Genomic DNA, 18,073 nt, shown 5'->3' on the forward strand with positions numbered 1-18,073 from the left:
GGGGGGTGTCTATAGTATGCCTGTAAAGGGGCGCATGTTTCCCGTGCTTAGAACTGTCCCTGCACAAAGTGTCATTTCTGCAGGAAAAAAAGTCATTTAAAATGACTCGTGGCTATAATGAATTGTCGGCTCCCCGTAATACAGAGAACACTAATTGAAAGTCATTGATTAAAAAAAAAATTAAAAAGCAAGGGGTTCCCCCAAATTCAATTACCAGGCCCTTCAGATCTGGTATGGATATTAAAGGGAACCCCGCATCAATTTCTTAAAAAAATGACGTGGGGTTCCCCCTAAATATCCATACCAGACCCTTTATCCAAGCACGCAACCTGGCAGGCCACAGGAAAAGAGGGGGGGACGAAAGAGCGCCCCACCCCCTCCTGAACCGTACCAGGCCACATACCCTCAACATTGGGAGGATGTTTTGGGGGTCACAGAACAGTGGTTGTAGGGGGTCTGCTGGCGGGGGACTTATCAGAATCTTGAAGCCCCCTTTAACAAGGGGACCCCCAGATTCCGGCCCCCCCTGTTTGAAATGGTAAGGGGGTACAAAAGTACCCCTACCATTTCACAAAGAAAGTCTAAAAGAATGTTAAAAAAGACAAATACTTTTGAAAAAGTCCTTTATTAAAAATAAAAAAAATTAAAAAAGATTCCAGCGGTGGTAATCCACTCTTGCTATCCAGCGACAGATGATCATCTCTCCGGGGTCCAGCGATGGCTGATCTGATCCAGCAATGGGTGATCTCTCCCTCCAGCGCAGTGCAGTCCATCCGTCCTCTGTCTCCACTGGCGGAGACATTGCTGGGAGGACGTTATAGTGCGTCCTCCCAGAGTTAAGCAACCGCCCTGTAGCCGCTTTAACTGACAATTGCACGGTCATGTGACGTTGTACCCAAACAAAATTGATGTCCTCCCCCCCCCCCACAAATAGAGCTTTTTTTTGGTGGTATTTTACCACCTCTGCAGTTTTTTTTTTTTTGCGCTATAAACAAAAAAAGAGCAACAGTTTGGACCGATATATATTTTTCTACATATGTTTGGTAAAAAAACCCGCAATAGGCGCATATTGATTGGTTTGCACAAAAGTTATTGCATCTACAAACTGCGGGATTAAATCTATCCCATAGTTTGTAGACGCGATAAATTTTGTGCAAACCAATCAATATACACCTATTGTGATTTTTTTTTAACCAAAAATATGTAGAAAATATATAATAATTTTTATTTATTTTTTTATTAAATTGCTGCTCTTTTTTTTTGGGACTTTTATTTATTTTTTATTGTTTTTACTGGTAATGGCGGTGATCTGCAGGACTGTGACATTGTGGCGGACAAATCTGACCCCCCAAATTACCCTTTTTGGGGGACCAGTGACATTATTACATTGATCAGTGATATAAAAATGCACCGATTGATGTATAAATGTCACTGGCAGGGAAGGGGTTAACACTAGGGGGTGATCAAGGGGCTAAATGTGTTCCCTGGGAGTGTTCTAACAGTAAGGTGGGGTGGTTGGGCTTACAGGAACATGACATAGATCGCTGTTCCCGCTGTATGGTCTTGGCCACCATGCTGCAGATCAGTTTCAGGGTCTTGGCAATCTTCCTATAGCCTAGGCCAGTGATGGTGAACCTTGGCACCCCAGATGTTTTGGAACTACATTTCCCATGATGCTCAACTACAATGCAGAGTGCATGAGCATCATGGGAAATGTAGTTCCAAAACATCTGGGGTGCCAAGGTTTGCCATCACTGGCCTAGGCCATCTTAATGTAGAGCAACAATTCTTTTTTTTTTACAGATCCTGAGAGAGTTCTTTGCCATGAGGTGCCATGTTGAACTTCCAGTGACCAGTATGAGAGAGTAAGAGCGATAACACCAAATTTAACACACCTGCTCCCCATTCACACCTGAGACCTTGTAACACTAATGAGTCACATGACACCGGGAGGGAAAATTGGACCCAATTTGGACATTTTCACTTAGGGGTGTATTCACTTTTGTTGCTCTTACAATCTAATGGTGAAACTTTGAAAGTACATCCATCTTATGATAGACGCATTCAAGACCTTAGGGAGTATATTACGAGAATCACCAAAGACATTATTTTTAAAAAACATAATAAACTCTCGAAAGACAGACTAGCCTTTAGTGAAGGTTTTGCGTATCGCTGGCACTCTCCTGCTCGACATCGTACCCGACCCAATTTTCGTACCTCTAGAGATAATACTTTTGGATATTCTACTACTGATGATGACACTGAGTCTGATTCTACTCTTCTTCTCCACAGCGTTCATTCCGGAAAGGTGGCGGCTCTTCTCACTCGGGAACATGTAAGCGGGATCTTGGTGGTGGGTCTCACACCTCACACTAAAAAGCGCCCCCCCACACTTGACACCACTCTTACTTTACATAGATCACTTCAAGACAATACCCAACCCTTGGGCCCCAACACTCATTCCCAAGGTAAATATCTAGGTACCACGGCCCTACAAGCCATTCACCTTCTTAATTCACAGACTCAGTCCAAAATCTTTCATCAACCATGATCCCTGGTGGATCTTTGACAAGTGCAAATACACTATCAGGAAATAATTCTCAAGAGACAAGTATGGTAATGACAACCAATTCACTACCCTCTATACCACCAACTGCACAATTACAAATGTTCACTCAACAAAGCACTTTGGATGCACACATTTCTCAACCCACTTCTTCAGTAAATTTTCAGACACTTCCACACCCTCCAATACTCAGTCTCGAACCTTGAGATTTTCAATCTTACTCCCTATATTTTTACCCCTCAGGATCTAGAGGTCCTCCGTTTGGGCCTGAACTTTTGCCCATCCACTAATATTGATAAATATGAGGCCATAAAAGACCGATACCTTTTCGCACGTAACTTAACATATACATTTTTGTTCGATGGCGATCGCCTTCGTTCGTTGCAAGACAAGCAAATCTCGGAATGCGTCAACAATTATACTATGGATTACTTCAGGGCCCTTCGTGATCTGATGCTTCTCCTTGAGGAAAATTCTGCGGGGGTGTCACCTGACCACGAGGCGCCCACTACGGCCAATTCGCCACCTGTCGGTACCCCTTGTTTCAAGCCTAAATCTCAACGGTTTCCAGACCTTATGTCTAATCCCAATATCTGGGCTTTTTTTAAAAGCTCTGTAATCGCCATCAAACAGTTGCACCTTACACCAAAACCTAGCAACTTGACCCATTCTCAATTACAATCCATTTCACGACTAAAAAACCATCCAGATTTGGAAATCAAATCCGCTGATAAAGGCGGAAACATTGTGCTTATGACAAAAGATTCATATGCCGCTATGGCATTTAAAATTCTACGTAATAGAGAATGGTATAAACCCATACTAGCTTCATATATTCAAACTTCTAAAAATGAATATTTGCAAATGATCGGTTCGGCATACCAGAAGGGCCTTATTGATAAGGATCTATATGACTTTCTAAATATTAAACATCCTAAAGTTGCTACTTTTTATGCCCTTCCTAAAATACATAAGCACCCTACCCATTGTATCAGGCATTGGGTCACTCACAGAAAATGCAAGCAGATTGGTGGACTCCATTCTCACACCACATGTACTCACTTTACCATCATATGTGAAAGATACACTGGATCTATTAAAACAAATTGAAGGAATGGTCGTGCCTCCTGATGCCCTGCTCGTGACATTGGATGTGGAGGCACTTTACTCCAGCATCCCTCACGAGCAGGGCATCAGAACAGCCCGTACCTTCCTTTTTGAGCAAACTAGCCACTGTTGGGAATTCTGTGAGTTCACATAATTTTTTTGTATTCGGAGAGTTCCACTTCCTCCAGGTACAGGGAGTGGCTATGGGCACTGTTTGTGCCCCAGGATATGCTAACCTCTACCTGGGGGGATGGGAACGTCACATTTTTTCTGATGATGCTTTGTCGATGTACACCAGCCTGGCTATTTGCTGGCTGAGGTACATCAACGATGTGTTCATCATCTGGGCAGGGACCAATGCAGATTTGGGAACTTTTGTCACGGAACTCAATAATAATCAGTTTAATTTAAAATTCACATTTACTAGTCATACATCTAAAATTACTTTCCTTGATTTGACTATTTCTAAGGACGAGGAGGGGTGTGTTGCTTCCACTCTCTATCATAAAGGGACTGCAGGCAACACACTCCTACATGCAACCAGTGTACACCCAGATACTTTGCTACGCAGTATTCCATATGCCCAGTATGTGAGGCTGCGTCGAAACTGTACATGCACTGCAGAATTTAAAACTCAAGCGGACCTATTACGAGATCACTTAAAATTAAGGGGATATAGCAAATCCATCTTACGGAAAGCATACAATAGAGCGTTGCGACAATCTCGTAGTTCTCTCCTATACAGACAAAAAAATTCGGAACAGACCCCTATTGCGAGGTTTATTACGAGATTCTCTAACCACCACACTGAATTGCACGAAGTTTTGGCTACACATTGGTCCCTTTTACGGGAAGATCCAATCTTAGTCAAATATGTACACCCCAGACCTAATATTACTTTTCGTAGACCCAGATCCTTACGGGACCAACTAACTTCTAGCTATTTTTCCTGTATACCTCAAAACCGACCCCGTTATGGAATGTTTAGATGTGGCAAATGCTCTTTTTGCCCTCTGATTTGAATCTTTCATACTACCCAACGGGGAATTATTTGTCCCTAAGTTCTTTGCAGACTGTGAGACTCGTGGAGTAATTTACCTCATGATCTGCAAATGCTCTGCATTTTATGTAGGAAAAACTATTAGGCAGTTCCGTGCCTGGATTAAAGACCATGTATACTTTTCTTCAGGGGGTAAGATGGTAACATCTATTAGTAGAAATCTGGATCTGTATCAAAATTTTACACCTCAGTCATTTCATTTATTGCATTAGATGTAGTCCCTCCCAATTCCCGTGGAGGTGATTGGGACAAAATAATCCGGAGAAAATAAACTTTATGGATTGAAAGATTAAACGCCACTTTTGCTCCGGGTATTAACGAGTCCCAGTCCTATAAACCATTTCTTTAATTTAATTTCTAATATCTGGTTTCACTGTTCTCCTCCTCTATTTTTGAAAAATATACTGTATGTTGATTAGCAGTATGGTACAGAGATATATTGCAGTCCATGTCTCTTTAATTATCTCTTAATTGTCCACTCGATTGAATATTTCATCTTGTTATTATTTCTGGTACTTATATGATACCCCTCTTTTATTTTTGAATGCAATGCCCCCCCTGTTTTTTGTGGGCATCGTTTAGTTTCAACCCATGTGTTATTTAGTGTGGAGATGGTTCAGTCTGCTACACCGTGGTGGTCTTGAGTACTGTGCGGCCACCCAGCGTCACAGGTTTTTGATCCTGTTGACGCATGCAGATCTCCTTCATGACCAGTATTTCTTCCATCCTACTGGCCTTGGAGATCTTAGCTTTGGCGGTGCTGTATGATCACCCTCGTCCCTTGCATCTGGTGGAGTCTCCGCACAGGTGCAATAAAGGGGGTGGGGAGGGATTAGCACACACCGGAGCTTTCGGCCAGCCCATTCGGCGTGCATCTTTGGCTCCGTTTTAGGTCCGAATTCAGGCAAAAATTTAAACCCAATTCGCACCTGAAATGGAGAACGGACACACACCGGACCTCCTGCTGTGAGCCGCGGCCGCAGCTCGTGGGAACCCAGCCCAAAGAAAAAACTAAATAAAAGAAAATCAAACGAGTAAAAGAATAAAACAAACAAAATGACTACAAATAAAAAATAAACGAAATAAAAATCAAATCAAACAAGAAAAAACAAACAACTAAATACATGAAAAAAAAATCAAATCAAACGACTAAATAAAAGAAACAAAAATCGCTCCTACTGACACCAATGATGTTTTTGTTTTTCTCCCACTGGTGTGATTTAGCCCCCACTGATGCCAGGGGGCATTCCCCCCCCCCCCCCCACAGTCCGCCCCCCTAAAGTTTGAAGAGCAGTAAATTGGCCCTTTGTTTTGAAAGTTTGGAGACCCCCTCATCATCTAGTAGTAGAAATCACTGCATAGACACCACTACTACACCGCTACTACAGGGATATCCACTAGGGCCCTGCGCTGAGTGGCTTCATTGTGAACACAGGAGGTCAGCCGCTCAGCACGGGCACCGTTCAGGAAATATTTTGTATTTGCGAAATAACAGCAGAACTTTCTCTGATTGGACAAGATGGAGAGTGCGACATCACTGCCCCACTTTGCCCAATTAGAGAACGATTTGCATTCATCAAGACAATACAAAGTGTTCCACGAATGGTGCCTGTGCTGAGTGGCCGACCTCCTTTGTTCCCAATGCAGCCAATCAGCATGAGAACTGAAAGCCAATGGAGATCACTGTAGTAATGACTTAGTAGCTGAGTGGTATTGGGGTAGATAAAGTGACTGCATGGGAGGAGCCTGTGATACTTGTGTACAGGGGAGGAGCCTGTGATACTTATATACAGGGGAGGAGCCTGTGAGACTTATGTACGTGGGAGGAGCCTGTGATACTTATGTACGTGGGAGGAGCCTGTGATACTTATGTACATGGGAGGAGCCTGTTATACTTGTATACATGGGAGGAGCCTGTGATACTTATGTACATGGGAGGAGCCTGTTATACTTATGTACATGGAAGGAGCCTGTGATACTTATATACATGGGAGGAGCCTGTGATACGTATGTACATGGGAGGAGCCTGTGATACTTATGTACATGGGAGGAGCCTGTGATAATTATGTACATGGGAGAAGCCTGTGATACTTATGTACATGGGAGGAGTCTGATATACATGGGAGGAGCCTGTGATACTTATGTACATGGGAGGAGCCTGTGATACTTATGTACAGGGGAGCAGCCTGTGATGCTTATGTACATGGGAGGAGCCTGTGATGCTTATGTACATGGGAGGAGCCTGTGATAATTATGTATCCGCAGTCTGACACACCCCCTGCGGAGCCAGAGATAGAATTCTTCAATCAGCAGGGAGCATGATCTTTTGTTCATTGAAAGAGATTTAGGTCTGACTCAGCAGGGGGGAGTGTCTGATCTATACAGAGAGATCACTGCTTCCAGCCTGTGAACAGCAATCTGACACACCCCCTGCAAAGCTAGAATTTTCCAATCAGCAGGGAGCAGGAGCTTTGTTGTTTGAAGAGCTTTAGTTTTTACTCAGCAGGGGGGAGTGTCTGACCTCTGCGGAGAGATTACTGCTTCCAACAGGGAGCAAGGATCCCCTCTGCAGCATGCAGGCTTTTTTTTACCCAAACGGTGTTTCTAAATAAAACAAAACATGAGCTGTTGCCCAATTTTTTTATTTTTATTGTACATCCGGAGATGATATAAATGAAAAAAAAACTAAATTGGGCTTAATTTACACAACCTAGACTTCCAATCACATAATACAACAAATCACAAGCTTTGTGGTGTGTATCCATTAAGGCAAAAAAGTGCAGAAAACCAAATCATTCAAATCTGAGCTCTTCGTACTCTTCATACCTTCTATGCTAATGACCATTATTGCTCCTTTATCATCATTTCCAGTGAGACCTGACTGCAGTAGATATAATCAGGTGCTTTTTAGGGTGAAACACGTTAGGTTTCCCAAGGAGGCCACCTAGCATCCTCCATTGCGAAGACACAGTTGGCTTCTCAAGAAAGCTGCCTTGGTTGCTAGGATGCAGGTGGCTATTGCCACCCAACATCCTCTGTTGTTAGAAAGCAGGCAGGTTCTCAAGGAAGTCACCTGCATCTATTTTTGCTTGGATAAAGGTGACTATTGCCACCTAGCATCCTCTGTTGCTAGGATACAGGCGACTGCTATGAAGCAGGCGGGTTCTCAAGGAAGTCACCCAGTGTTCTCCATTGCTATGATACAGGCAACTGTTGCAATTTAATATCCTCTGTTGTTAGGATACAGGCGACTGTTGTAACCTAGCATCTTCTGTTGCTACAAAGCAGGCAGGTTCCCAAGGAAGCAACCCAGTGTTTTCCATTGCTAGGATACAGGCAACTGTTGCAACCTACTATCCTCTGTTGCTATGAAGCAGGCGGGTTCTCAAGGAAGTCACCCAGTGTTCTCCATTGCTAGCATACATGCAACTTTTGCAACCTAGCATCCTCTGCTGCTACAAAGCAGGCAGGTTCCCAAGGAAGCCACCCAATGTTCTCCATTTCCAGGATACAGGCAACTGTTGAAACCTAGAATCCTCGGTTGTTATGAAGCAGGGGGGTGCTTAAGGAAGCTGCCCAGTATTCTACATACAGGTAAAGGTTGCAACCTAGAATCCTCTGTTGCTAGAAAGCAGACGGGTTCTAAAAGAAGCCACAAAGTGTTCTCGACTGCTATCAACCTAGCATATTCTGTTGCTAGGATACAGGTGGGTTATCAAGGGAACCACCCAGTGTTCTCCATTGCTAGGATACATGTGGCTGTTGCAACCTAGCATCCTGTGTTGCTAGGAAACAAGCAGGTTCTGCAGGAAGCCACCAAGTGTTCGCCATTGCTAGGATACAGGCAACTATTGAAACCTAGCATCCTTTGTTGCTAGGAAGCAGGTGGTTTTGCAAGGAAGCCACCCAGTGTTCTCCATTGCTAGGATACAGGTAACTGTTTCAACCTAGCATCCTCTGTTGCTAGAAAGCAGACGGGTTCTCAAAGAAGCCACCAAGTGTTCTCCATTTTTAGGATACAGGCAACTGTTGCAACCTAGCATCTTCTGTTATTTTGAAGCAGGTGGTTTCTTAAGGAAGCCACCTAGTGTTCTCCATTGTTAGGATACAGGCAACTGTTGCCACCTAATGCCCTCTGTTTCTAGGACGCAGGCAGGTCTTGTACTCCAAAAGAGTACAGTTGCACTTTATTAAGTTTGCATGCACACATGTGCATAAATGTTTAAATGCACCATAAAAAAACACCAATACATTGCTTTGGGAATACTGGTTTAGGGAATGCCACTCTAAAGTACAGATCTAAATGCCAGCATGTCCATGGGCACACTGACTATCATATAGCTACCATCTTTCCAATCTCTCCCTCTACTGGTTGTCCGTTCCAAATTTGCTATGTGTGGTGAAATGATATCCTCACACTAGTATTTATAGGTTGGTTTGTTGCTTTTTCATAAAGAGTACTCTTAAATAAAAAAGACCAGCAAAATATCAAATGCTTTTAATTACACTATAGGGGGATAGGAGAGAGGATGAGGGGCTGGATAGAAGCCCTTTATTTTTTCCCCAAAGCCAGAATAAGAATCAATGGGACCCTGTCTTGCCCCCTTGAGCTCTTTAACGGGACAAGACAGGGTTGCCCACTCTCCCCACTCCTCTTCATAATGGCACTAGAACCCCTTCTGGCAGCTATAAGGAAATATCAAGACATCCAAGTGATATGGGTGGAAGGGCGGGAGTATAAGACCGCTGCTTTTGCTGACGACCTCCTGCTCTATATTTCTAACCCCAGAACCTCTATTCCGGTGATTTTGAAGGAACTTTCAAAATTTGGAATTCTCTCCAATTTCAAAGTGAATGTGACCAAATCAGAAATTTTAAATTTAAATCTATCAGTAGAGGATCAGAGTGCAATTCGAAGTAAATTACCCTTCAGGTGGTGTAAGAAAGAACTTGGGTATCTGGGAATAAAGTTGACGGTAAAGGTGGGGGATTTGTTTGAAGCCAACTATATCCCTCTTCTGAACAAAATTAAAAAGCAATTAGGTATGATTCAGTACAAAGCTCTTTCATTGATGGGGAAAGTAAATGCAGTAAAATTGGTTATATTACCAATATTCATATCTACATGTCAAATGGTCCCAATCCCCCTTCCACAAACGTACCTTAATAAATTAAAATCCATGATTATAAGATTTATCTGGATAAGCAAAACTGTGCAGATTGCATTTAATACAGTATAATAGCCAGAGGAAAGGACAGAGAGGCTTGGCAGTACCTGACCCCAAAAAGTATTATAAGGGCCATTGTCGTGTCTAGAATAACAGACTGGACCCATAATAAAAAGGGTAAGGACTGGGTGGAATTAGAATATAATTTAAGTAAGAGGGAAATAGGGGGTTTAATATGGATCCCGGCACGATTTAGAGAATTAGGGGTTAATTCAAGTATATTAACAAAAAATTCACTGCGGGTTTGGGATACAATAAATAAGAGACAGAATTGGGAGTATAACTCACCATTAATCCCCGTTATTAGACACAACATTTTTTAGACCAGGGCAAGAGGAATATATATACTTTAGTAGGTGGGCAAAAAAAGATAACATTAGATTACAGGATGTTATGGTAGGAAATAGATCATGCACATATGAGGAAATTATAGGGAAATCGGGACATAAAACACTTGATAGATGGAGATATTAACAATTACATTATTTTTCCCAGTCCTTGTCACAGCCATTAAGGGGAAAGGAGCATCTTAGACCTCTGGAGAAGCTATTAGAGAGCCTCCAGAGTCTGGAAAAAAGGATATCAAAAATATACAAAATTCTGACATGCGAAGTAGACCATAAATATCCTGCGTACTTAGGAAAGTGGGAGCGAGAGATAGGACCGCTAAGTAACGACGAACATAGGAATAAAATCATGAGGCGAACTTATTCGGTAGCTAAAGATATACAAACGAGAGAAATGTCATATAAACTTTTAGCAAGGTGGTATATGACCCCACAAAAAGGGAATAAAATCAATGGAGAGAACCCTTCTATGTGTTGGAGAGGCTGCCCGGAGCTGGGAACTTTTGCACATCTGTGGTGGCATTGCACCAAAATAAAGATTTTCTGGGAAAAAATAATTGAAGCTAGCCTCAAAATAACAGGAGTAGAGATTAGGAAGTGCCCATGGGTTTGTCTATTCCATGATTCAGAAAATGGGGAGGGGCAATATGGGAACTCCCTGATCCCCTGTCTATTGAACGCTGCGAATGTGCTGATACCGCGAATATGGAAAAATCAGGAACCCCCATCAATGAAAGAGGAGGGATACTATAAGAGGTGGCAGCAATGGTTGAAGTTCAGAAAAACTGAAAATTATTTGAGGTTACTTGAATGATAGATAGATTTAAGGAAGGAAGGAGCGAGTGAGAAGAGGGGTAGAGGGACAGTGGAAGCCCTTATGGGCTCTAAGTTGTCCGAAGGGGGCGGGGGGAGGAAAAGGGGAAAGGAATTACTTGTTATTTGATATAAGAATTTGTGTATGGATGGAACTGTCCTGAAAATAAAGAATAATAAAAAAAAAAAAAAAAAAAAAGAAGGTTGTGAGAGAACCTGCTGCATCCTGGAACTAGCAGACTGTCTTTTGATGCTACATCCTTGTTTTTTACTTTGGAACTTTATAAACTTGATTTCTACTGAATAAACAAGACAATCTATACAAAAATTTTTTTTTTTTAAATAAATAAATAAAAAAGACCAGAAAAATATCAAATGCTTTTAATTACACTATGTACAGTAAACGATGATATAATCTTAATACAATGAATAATTCAATTAATTATTTAAAAAAAAAACAACAATCACACAATGAAGGTAATACTATGTTGAGAGAAATATGAAGGCAGTCAGTGCTGAGCTCCTCCATTCCCGGCTGTAATACTCGTAAATCCAAAAACATGCATGCAACCTGTGATGTCATAACTCACGATCTTCATACTTTCTGTTTTACATCCTTGATTTGGAAGGAAATTAAGCTAGAGGGTAAACGGGATAGTAAGGGAACTTACACTTTTAGAATACATCAACAATTGCCACCTACAAACACTAAACGGTGTGTGAAATCCTGACCATCACCATTTTATCAGCTTGATGGACAACTCCGTCCAAACCCAAGAAGTTGACCATCCTTGTGGCTTTAACTTCCTCCACTCTCCCTGGAAGGCTTTCTACAAGATTTTGGAGGGTGTCTGTGGAAATTTGTGCACATTTGTGAGGTCAGGTACTGATGTTGGATAAGAAGACCTAGCTCAGAATTGGGGTTCCAGTTCATCCCAAAGGTGTGCAGTGGGGTTGAGGTCAGAGCTCTGTGAAGAACATTTGAGTTCCTCCACCCATCACACCTATATGAGCATGTTGGACATACTATTTCAAAACCATGTCCATGAATATTAAGTTGCCCTCATCCCCCCTCCAAAGCCATTAATAGGACGTTGTCTACAATGTGTCTATAACATTCTCTGTTCTTGTAAGGCTTTATGCAGGAATTTCGAAGGTGTCTGTGGGAATTTGTGAGGTCAGGTACTAATGTTGGATGAGAAGACCTGGCTCAGAATTGGGGTTCCAGTTCATCCCAAAGGTGTTCAGTAGGGTTTAGGTCAGAGCTTTGTGAAGAACATTCGAGTTCCTCCACCCATCAATCCTATATGAGCTTGTTGGACATACCATTTCAAAACCATGGCCATGAATATTGAGTTGCCCCCTTCCCCCATCCAAAGCCATTAATAGGACGTTACCTACAGTGTGTCTATAAAATTCTCTGCCCTTCTTGTAAGAATTTTGGAGGGTGTCTGTGGGAATTTGTGCCCATTTGTGAGGTCAGGTACTAATGTTGGATGAGAAGACCTGGCTCAGAATTGGGGTTCCAGTTCATCCCAAATGTGTTCAGTAGGTTTGAGGTCAGGACTCTGTGTAGGACATTCAAGTTCTTCCACACCAAAATGTTTAAACCAAAAAAAAACTTGTCTGGCAATCAGAATGCCAATACATTCCAAAGACGTTGAGTAGAGTTGAGGTCGGGGCCCAGTGCAGGACACTCGAGTTCCTTCACATCATACTTCACGCACATGTCTTTATGGAGCTGGCTTTGTACACAGGGGCACAGTCATGCTGGAACAGAAAAGGTTCTTCACCAAACTATTACTACAATGTTGGAAAAGCGCAATTGTCTGCAATGTCTTTGTATGATGGAGTATTAACGGGACCCTTCACTGGAAATGCCTAAACTTAATTATAAGGAGGGGTGTCAACAAACTTAGGCCAAATAGCATAGATGTTATGATCAGGTTTTCACAAACTTTTAGCCGTGTAGTGTATTTCTTAGTGTAGGATTCCTTTAAGGGGTTTAAATAAGCAGTTTTTTTCATCTAAAAAAATATTATTCTTTAATTAAGACATGTTATGCTCAGAGGAAGAGATTTACATGAAGGAGACCACTCTTGGAACCCCTACCTTGGCTACCTCCTTTTGGATATTTACTGTTTAAACCAGTCTCTCTCAACCAGGGTTCCTTGGAACCCTATGGTTTCTCCAGTGGGTGCTAGGGCTTCCTTGAGCAATGAACATTTCTGCCTATCAGACAAGCAACCACTGACACCAAGGATCGTTTTAGCCATCAGTAGGGGAGTAATTCCTCCCACTCACCACCAATAGAAGAAGCATTCTTCCCACTGACCACCAATGGAAGGAACATTGTTCTCACTGATCGCCAACGTAGCAAGCATTCTTCCCACAGACCACCAATGTAAGCAGCGTTCTTCCCACTGATTACCAATGTAAGGAATGTTCTTCTCACTGATCACCAATGTAAGGAACATTCTTCCCACCGATCACCAATGTAAGGAATGTTCTTCCCACTGATCACCAATGTAAGGAACATTCTTCCCACTGATCACCAATGTAAGGAACGTTCTTCCCACTGATCACCAATGTAAGGAACATTCTTCTCACTGACCACCAATGTAAGGAACATTCTTCCCACTGATCACCAATGTAAGGAACGTTCTTCCCACTGATCACCAATGTAAGGAACATTCTTCTCACTGACCACCAATGTAAGGAACATTCTTCCCACTGATCACCAATGTAAGGAACGTTCTTCCCACTGATCACCAATGTAAGGGAAATTCTTCTCACTGATCACCAATGTAAGGAACGTTCTTCCCACTGATCACCAATGTAAGGGAAATTCTTCCCACTGACCACCAGGCTAATGTACTTTGAGTTGTAGATATAGTGATTTTTGGCAGACGTTTCCTGATACCGGAAAGTTATTTCAAGTGTTCCTCCATGTCAAAAAGGTTGAGAACGGCTGGTGTAGACCCAGATGTTTATTATTAATTTGCAGCTATCCATTCTCCTTTCACCCGTACTAGGAAGGCTATGGCTGTGCTACTTAATTATCATATCTCTCAACATTCTCCATATGACAGAGATAACTTTAGTCTAGGTGCATTTAATGGAGGTTTTACGCAGTCTCAGCAGTAGACAGTGTTTTTGTTTTTGTACTTCTTTGGCTCTCTCATGCTGAACCATATGCTCAGCATTTTTAAACATAAGGTGAGGAGACTTCCTTTCCGTAATGATGAGTTTGTCCACCTTGTGACTTTCCATCCTTCAGAGGCCTCCCCCATGCCTGTAAAAAAACATTTCAACACCAGGTTCTGTTTTTTTAGTCTCTTGAAGCTGGTCTTCACAATGGTTTGGTGATGGCTTAGTCTACATTTCACCAGCTGTCATTAGATCAGTCTCTCTGTAGGTGGCAGCTTGAGGACGTTCCACATCTCTACTCTTGCTCCTTCTTTTTCCTGCCGGCTTGGGCTGTACGTCCCCTGGGTGGCCCGCTTTTTCCGCATGGTTATCATAATAATGGCGATCACAAGCATCAGTATAAATAGCATTCCTGTTCCTATGGCTGAGCCAACCAGACTGGAGGATTGCACCTTCCGGGCCAAACGTGGTTTCTGTATTAAATATAGGAAAGTAAACACAAGACAACAATAACCAATATAAACATTTTTCTTGTCGGTGCTACTCAACTTTATTAACATATGTCTCCTTTTTTTTTATAAAGAAAAAATAAAATACTTTAGCACAGTGGTCTCCAAACTGTGGCTCACAGGCCAGGTGAGGCCCTTGATTTTATCTGGACCTCAGGGCACAATTTCTACCACTGACACCAACGATGGAGCACCATTCCTTCCATTGACAACAATGATGGGTCACTATTTCTTCCACTAATACCAACAATGGAGCACCATTTCTTCCACAGGCACCAACAATGGGGCGCTATTCTTCCCACTGGCACCAAAAATGGGGCACTATTCTTCCCACTGATACCAATGATGATGCACTTTTCCTTCCATTGAGACCAAGGATGGGTCAATATTTCTTGTACTAATGCCAACAATGGAGCCCCATTCCTTCCATTGGCACCAACGATAGGGTGCTATTCCTCCGACTGGCACCAATGATGGGGCACTATTCCTACCACTGATACCAATGATGGGGCACTATTCCTCCCACTGATGTCAATAATTAGGCACTATTTCTACCCACTGCCCACCAATGTAAAGCCACTATTCCTCCTACTGACACCAATGATGGGGCACTATTCCTCCCACTGACATCAATGATGTTCTATTCCTCCCACTGACACCAACAATAGGGTGCTATTCCTCCCACTGATACCAACGATGGGGTGCTATTCCTCCCACTGATACCAACGATGGGGCTCTATTCCTCTCACTGATACCAGTGATGGGGTGCCATTCCTCCCACTAATACCAATGGTGGGGAGCTATTCCTCCCACTGACACCAATGATGGGACACTATTCCTCCCACTGATACCAATGATGGGGTACCATTCCTCCCACTGACACCAATGATGGGACACTATTCCTCCCACTGATACCAATGATGGGGCACAATTCCTCCCACTGACACCAATGATGGGGCACTATTCCTCCCACTGACACCAATGATGGGACACTATTCATCCCACTGATACCAATGATGGGACACTATTCCTCCCACTGATACCAATGATGGGTCACAATTCCTCCCACTGACACTAATGATGGGGCACTATTCCTCCCACTGATACCAATGATGGGACACTATTCCTCCCACTGATACCAATGATGGGACACTATTCCTCCCACTGATACCAATGATGGGGCACTATTCCTCCCACTGATACCAGTGATGGGGCACTATTCCTCCCACTGACACCAATGATGGGGCACTATTCCTCCCACTGATACCAATGATAAGGCACTATTCCTCCCACTGACACCAATGATGGGGCACTATTCCTCCCACTGATGTTAATAATTAGGCACTATTTCTTCCCACTGACCGCCAATGTAAAGCCAGTATTCCTCCCACTGACACCAATGATGGGACACTATTCCTCCCACTGACACCAATGATGAGGCACTATTCCTCCCACTAACACCAACGATGGGGCACTATTCCTCCCACTGATACCAACGATAGGGTGCGATTCCTCCCACTAATACCAGTGATGGGGCACTGTTCCTCCCACTGATACCAATGATGGGGCACTATTCCTCCCACTGATACCAATGATGGGACACTATTCCTCCCACTGATACCAATGATGGGGCACAATTCCTCCCACTGACACCAATGATGGGGCACTATTCCTCCCACTGACACCAATGATGGGACACTATTCATCCCACTGATACCAATGATGGGACACTATTCCTCCCACTGATACCAATGATGGGTCACAATTCCTCCCACTGACACTAATGATGGGGCACTATTCCTCCCACTGATACCAATGATGGGACACTATTCCTCCCACTGATACCAATGATGGGGCACTATTCCTCCCACTGATACCAGTGATGGGGCACTATTCCTACCACTGATACCAATGATAAGGCACTATTCCTCCCACTGACACCAATGATGGGGCACTATTCCTCCCACTGATGTTAATAATTAGGCACTATTTCTTCCCACTGACCGCCAATGTAAAGCCAGTATTCCTCCCACTGACACCAATGATGGGACACTATTCCTCCCACTGACACCAATGATGAGGCACTATTCCTCCCACTAACACCAACGATGGGGCACTATTCCTCCCACTGATACCAATGATGGGGCACTATTCCTCCCACTGATACCAATGATGGGACACTATTCTTCCCACTGATACCAATGATGGGGCACTATTCCTCCCACTGACACTAATGATGGGGCACTATTCCTCCCACTGACACCAATGATGAGGCACTATTCCTCCCACTAATACCAACGATGGGGCACTATTCCTCCCACTGATACCAATGATGGGGCGCTATTCCTCCCACTAATACCAGTGATGGGGCACTATTCCTCCCACTGACACCAATGATGGAGCACTATTCCTACCACGGATACCAATGATGGGGCACTATTCCTCCCACTGACAGCAATGATGGGGCACTATTACTCCCACTGATGTAAATAATTAGGCACTATTTCTTCCCACTGACCGCCAATGTAAAGCCAGTATTCCTCCCACTGACACCAATGGTGGGACACTATTCCTCCCACTGATATCAATGATGGGGCACTATTCCTCCCACTGATACCAATGATGGGGCACTATTCCTCCCACTGACACTAATGATGGGGCACTATTCCTCCCACTGACACCAATGATGAGGGACTATTCCTCCCACTAATACCAACGATGGGGCACTGTTCCTCCCACTGATACCAATGATGGGGTGCTATTTCTCCCACGGATACCAATGATGGGGTGCTATTCCTCCCCCTAATACCAATGATGGGGCACTATTCCTCCCACTGACATCAATGATTGGACACTATTCCTCCCACTGATACCAATGATGGGGCACTATTCCTCCCACTGACACCAATGATGGGGCATTATTCCTCCCACTGATACCAATAATGGGACACTATCCCTCCCACTGATACCAATGATGGGGCACTATTCCTCCCACTGACACCAATGATTGGACACTATTCCTCCCACTGATACCAATGATGGGGCACTATTCCTCCCACTGACACCAATGATGGGGCATTATTCATCCCACTGATACCAATGATGGGACACTATCCCTCCCACTGATACCAATGATGGGGCACTATTCCTCCCACTGACACCAATAATGGGACACTATTCCTCCCACTGATACCAATGATGGGGCACTATTCCTCCCACTGACACCAATGATGGGGCACTATTCCTCCCACTGACATCAATGATGTTCTATTCCTCCCACTGACACCAACAAT

The 18,073-nt window shown here is 43.4% G+C and overlaps 1 protein-coding gene across 1 annotated transcript in view; it reads right to left on the reverse strand.

Annotated features, from left to right (window-relative positions):
* Positions 1-11,487: 11,487 nt before the first annotated feature.
* LOC143960348 (protein crumbs homolog 1-like) overlaps positions 11,488-18,073 on the reverse strand; it is a 194,849-nt gene continuing 188,263 nt past the window's right edge. The window contains exon 13 of the mRNA XM_077468986.1: positions 11,488-14,744. Within this exon, the coding sequence (XP_077325112.1) occupies positions 14,520-14,744 (225 nt within the window). The 3' untranslated portion in view covers positions 11,488-14,519. The remainder of the gene's footprint in view (positions 14,745-18,073) is intronic.

This window comes from Lithobates pipiens, unplaced genomic scaffold, assembly GCF_037356315.1.
Source record: "Lithobates pipiens isolate NorthernLeopardFrog02 unplaced genomic scaffold, aLitPip1_a1.2 Scaffold_1, whole genome shotgun sequence".
Classification (NCBI taxonomy): Eukaryota; Metazoa; Chordata; class Amphibia; order Anura; family Ranidae; genus Lithobates; species Lithobates pipiens.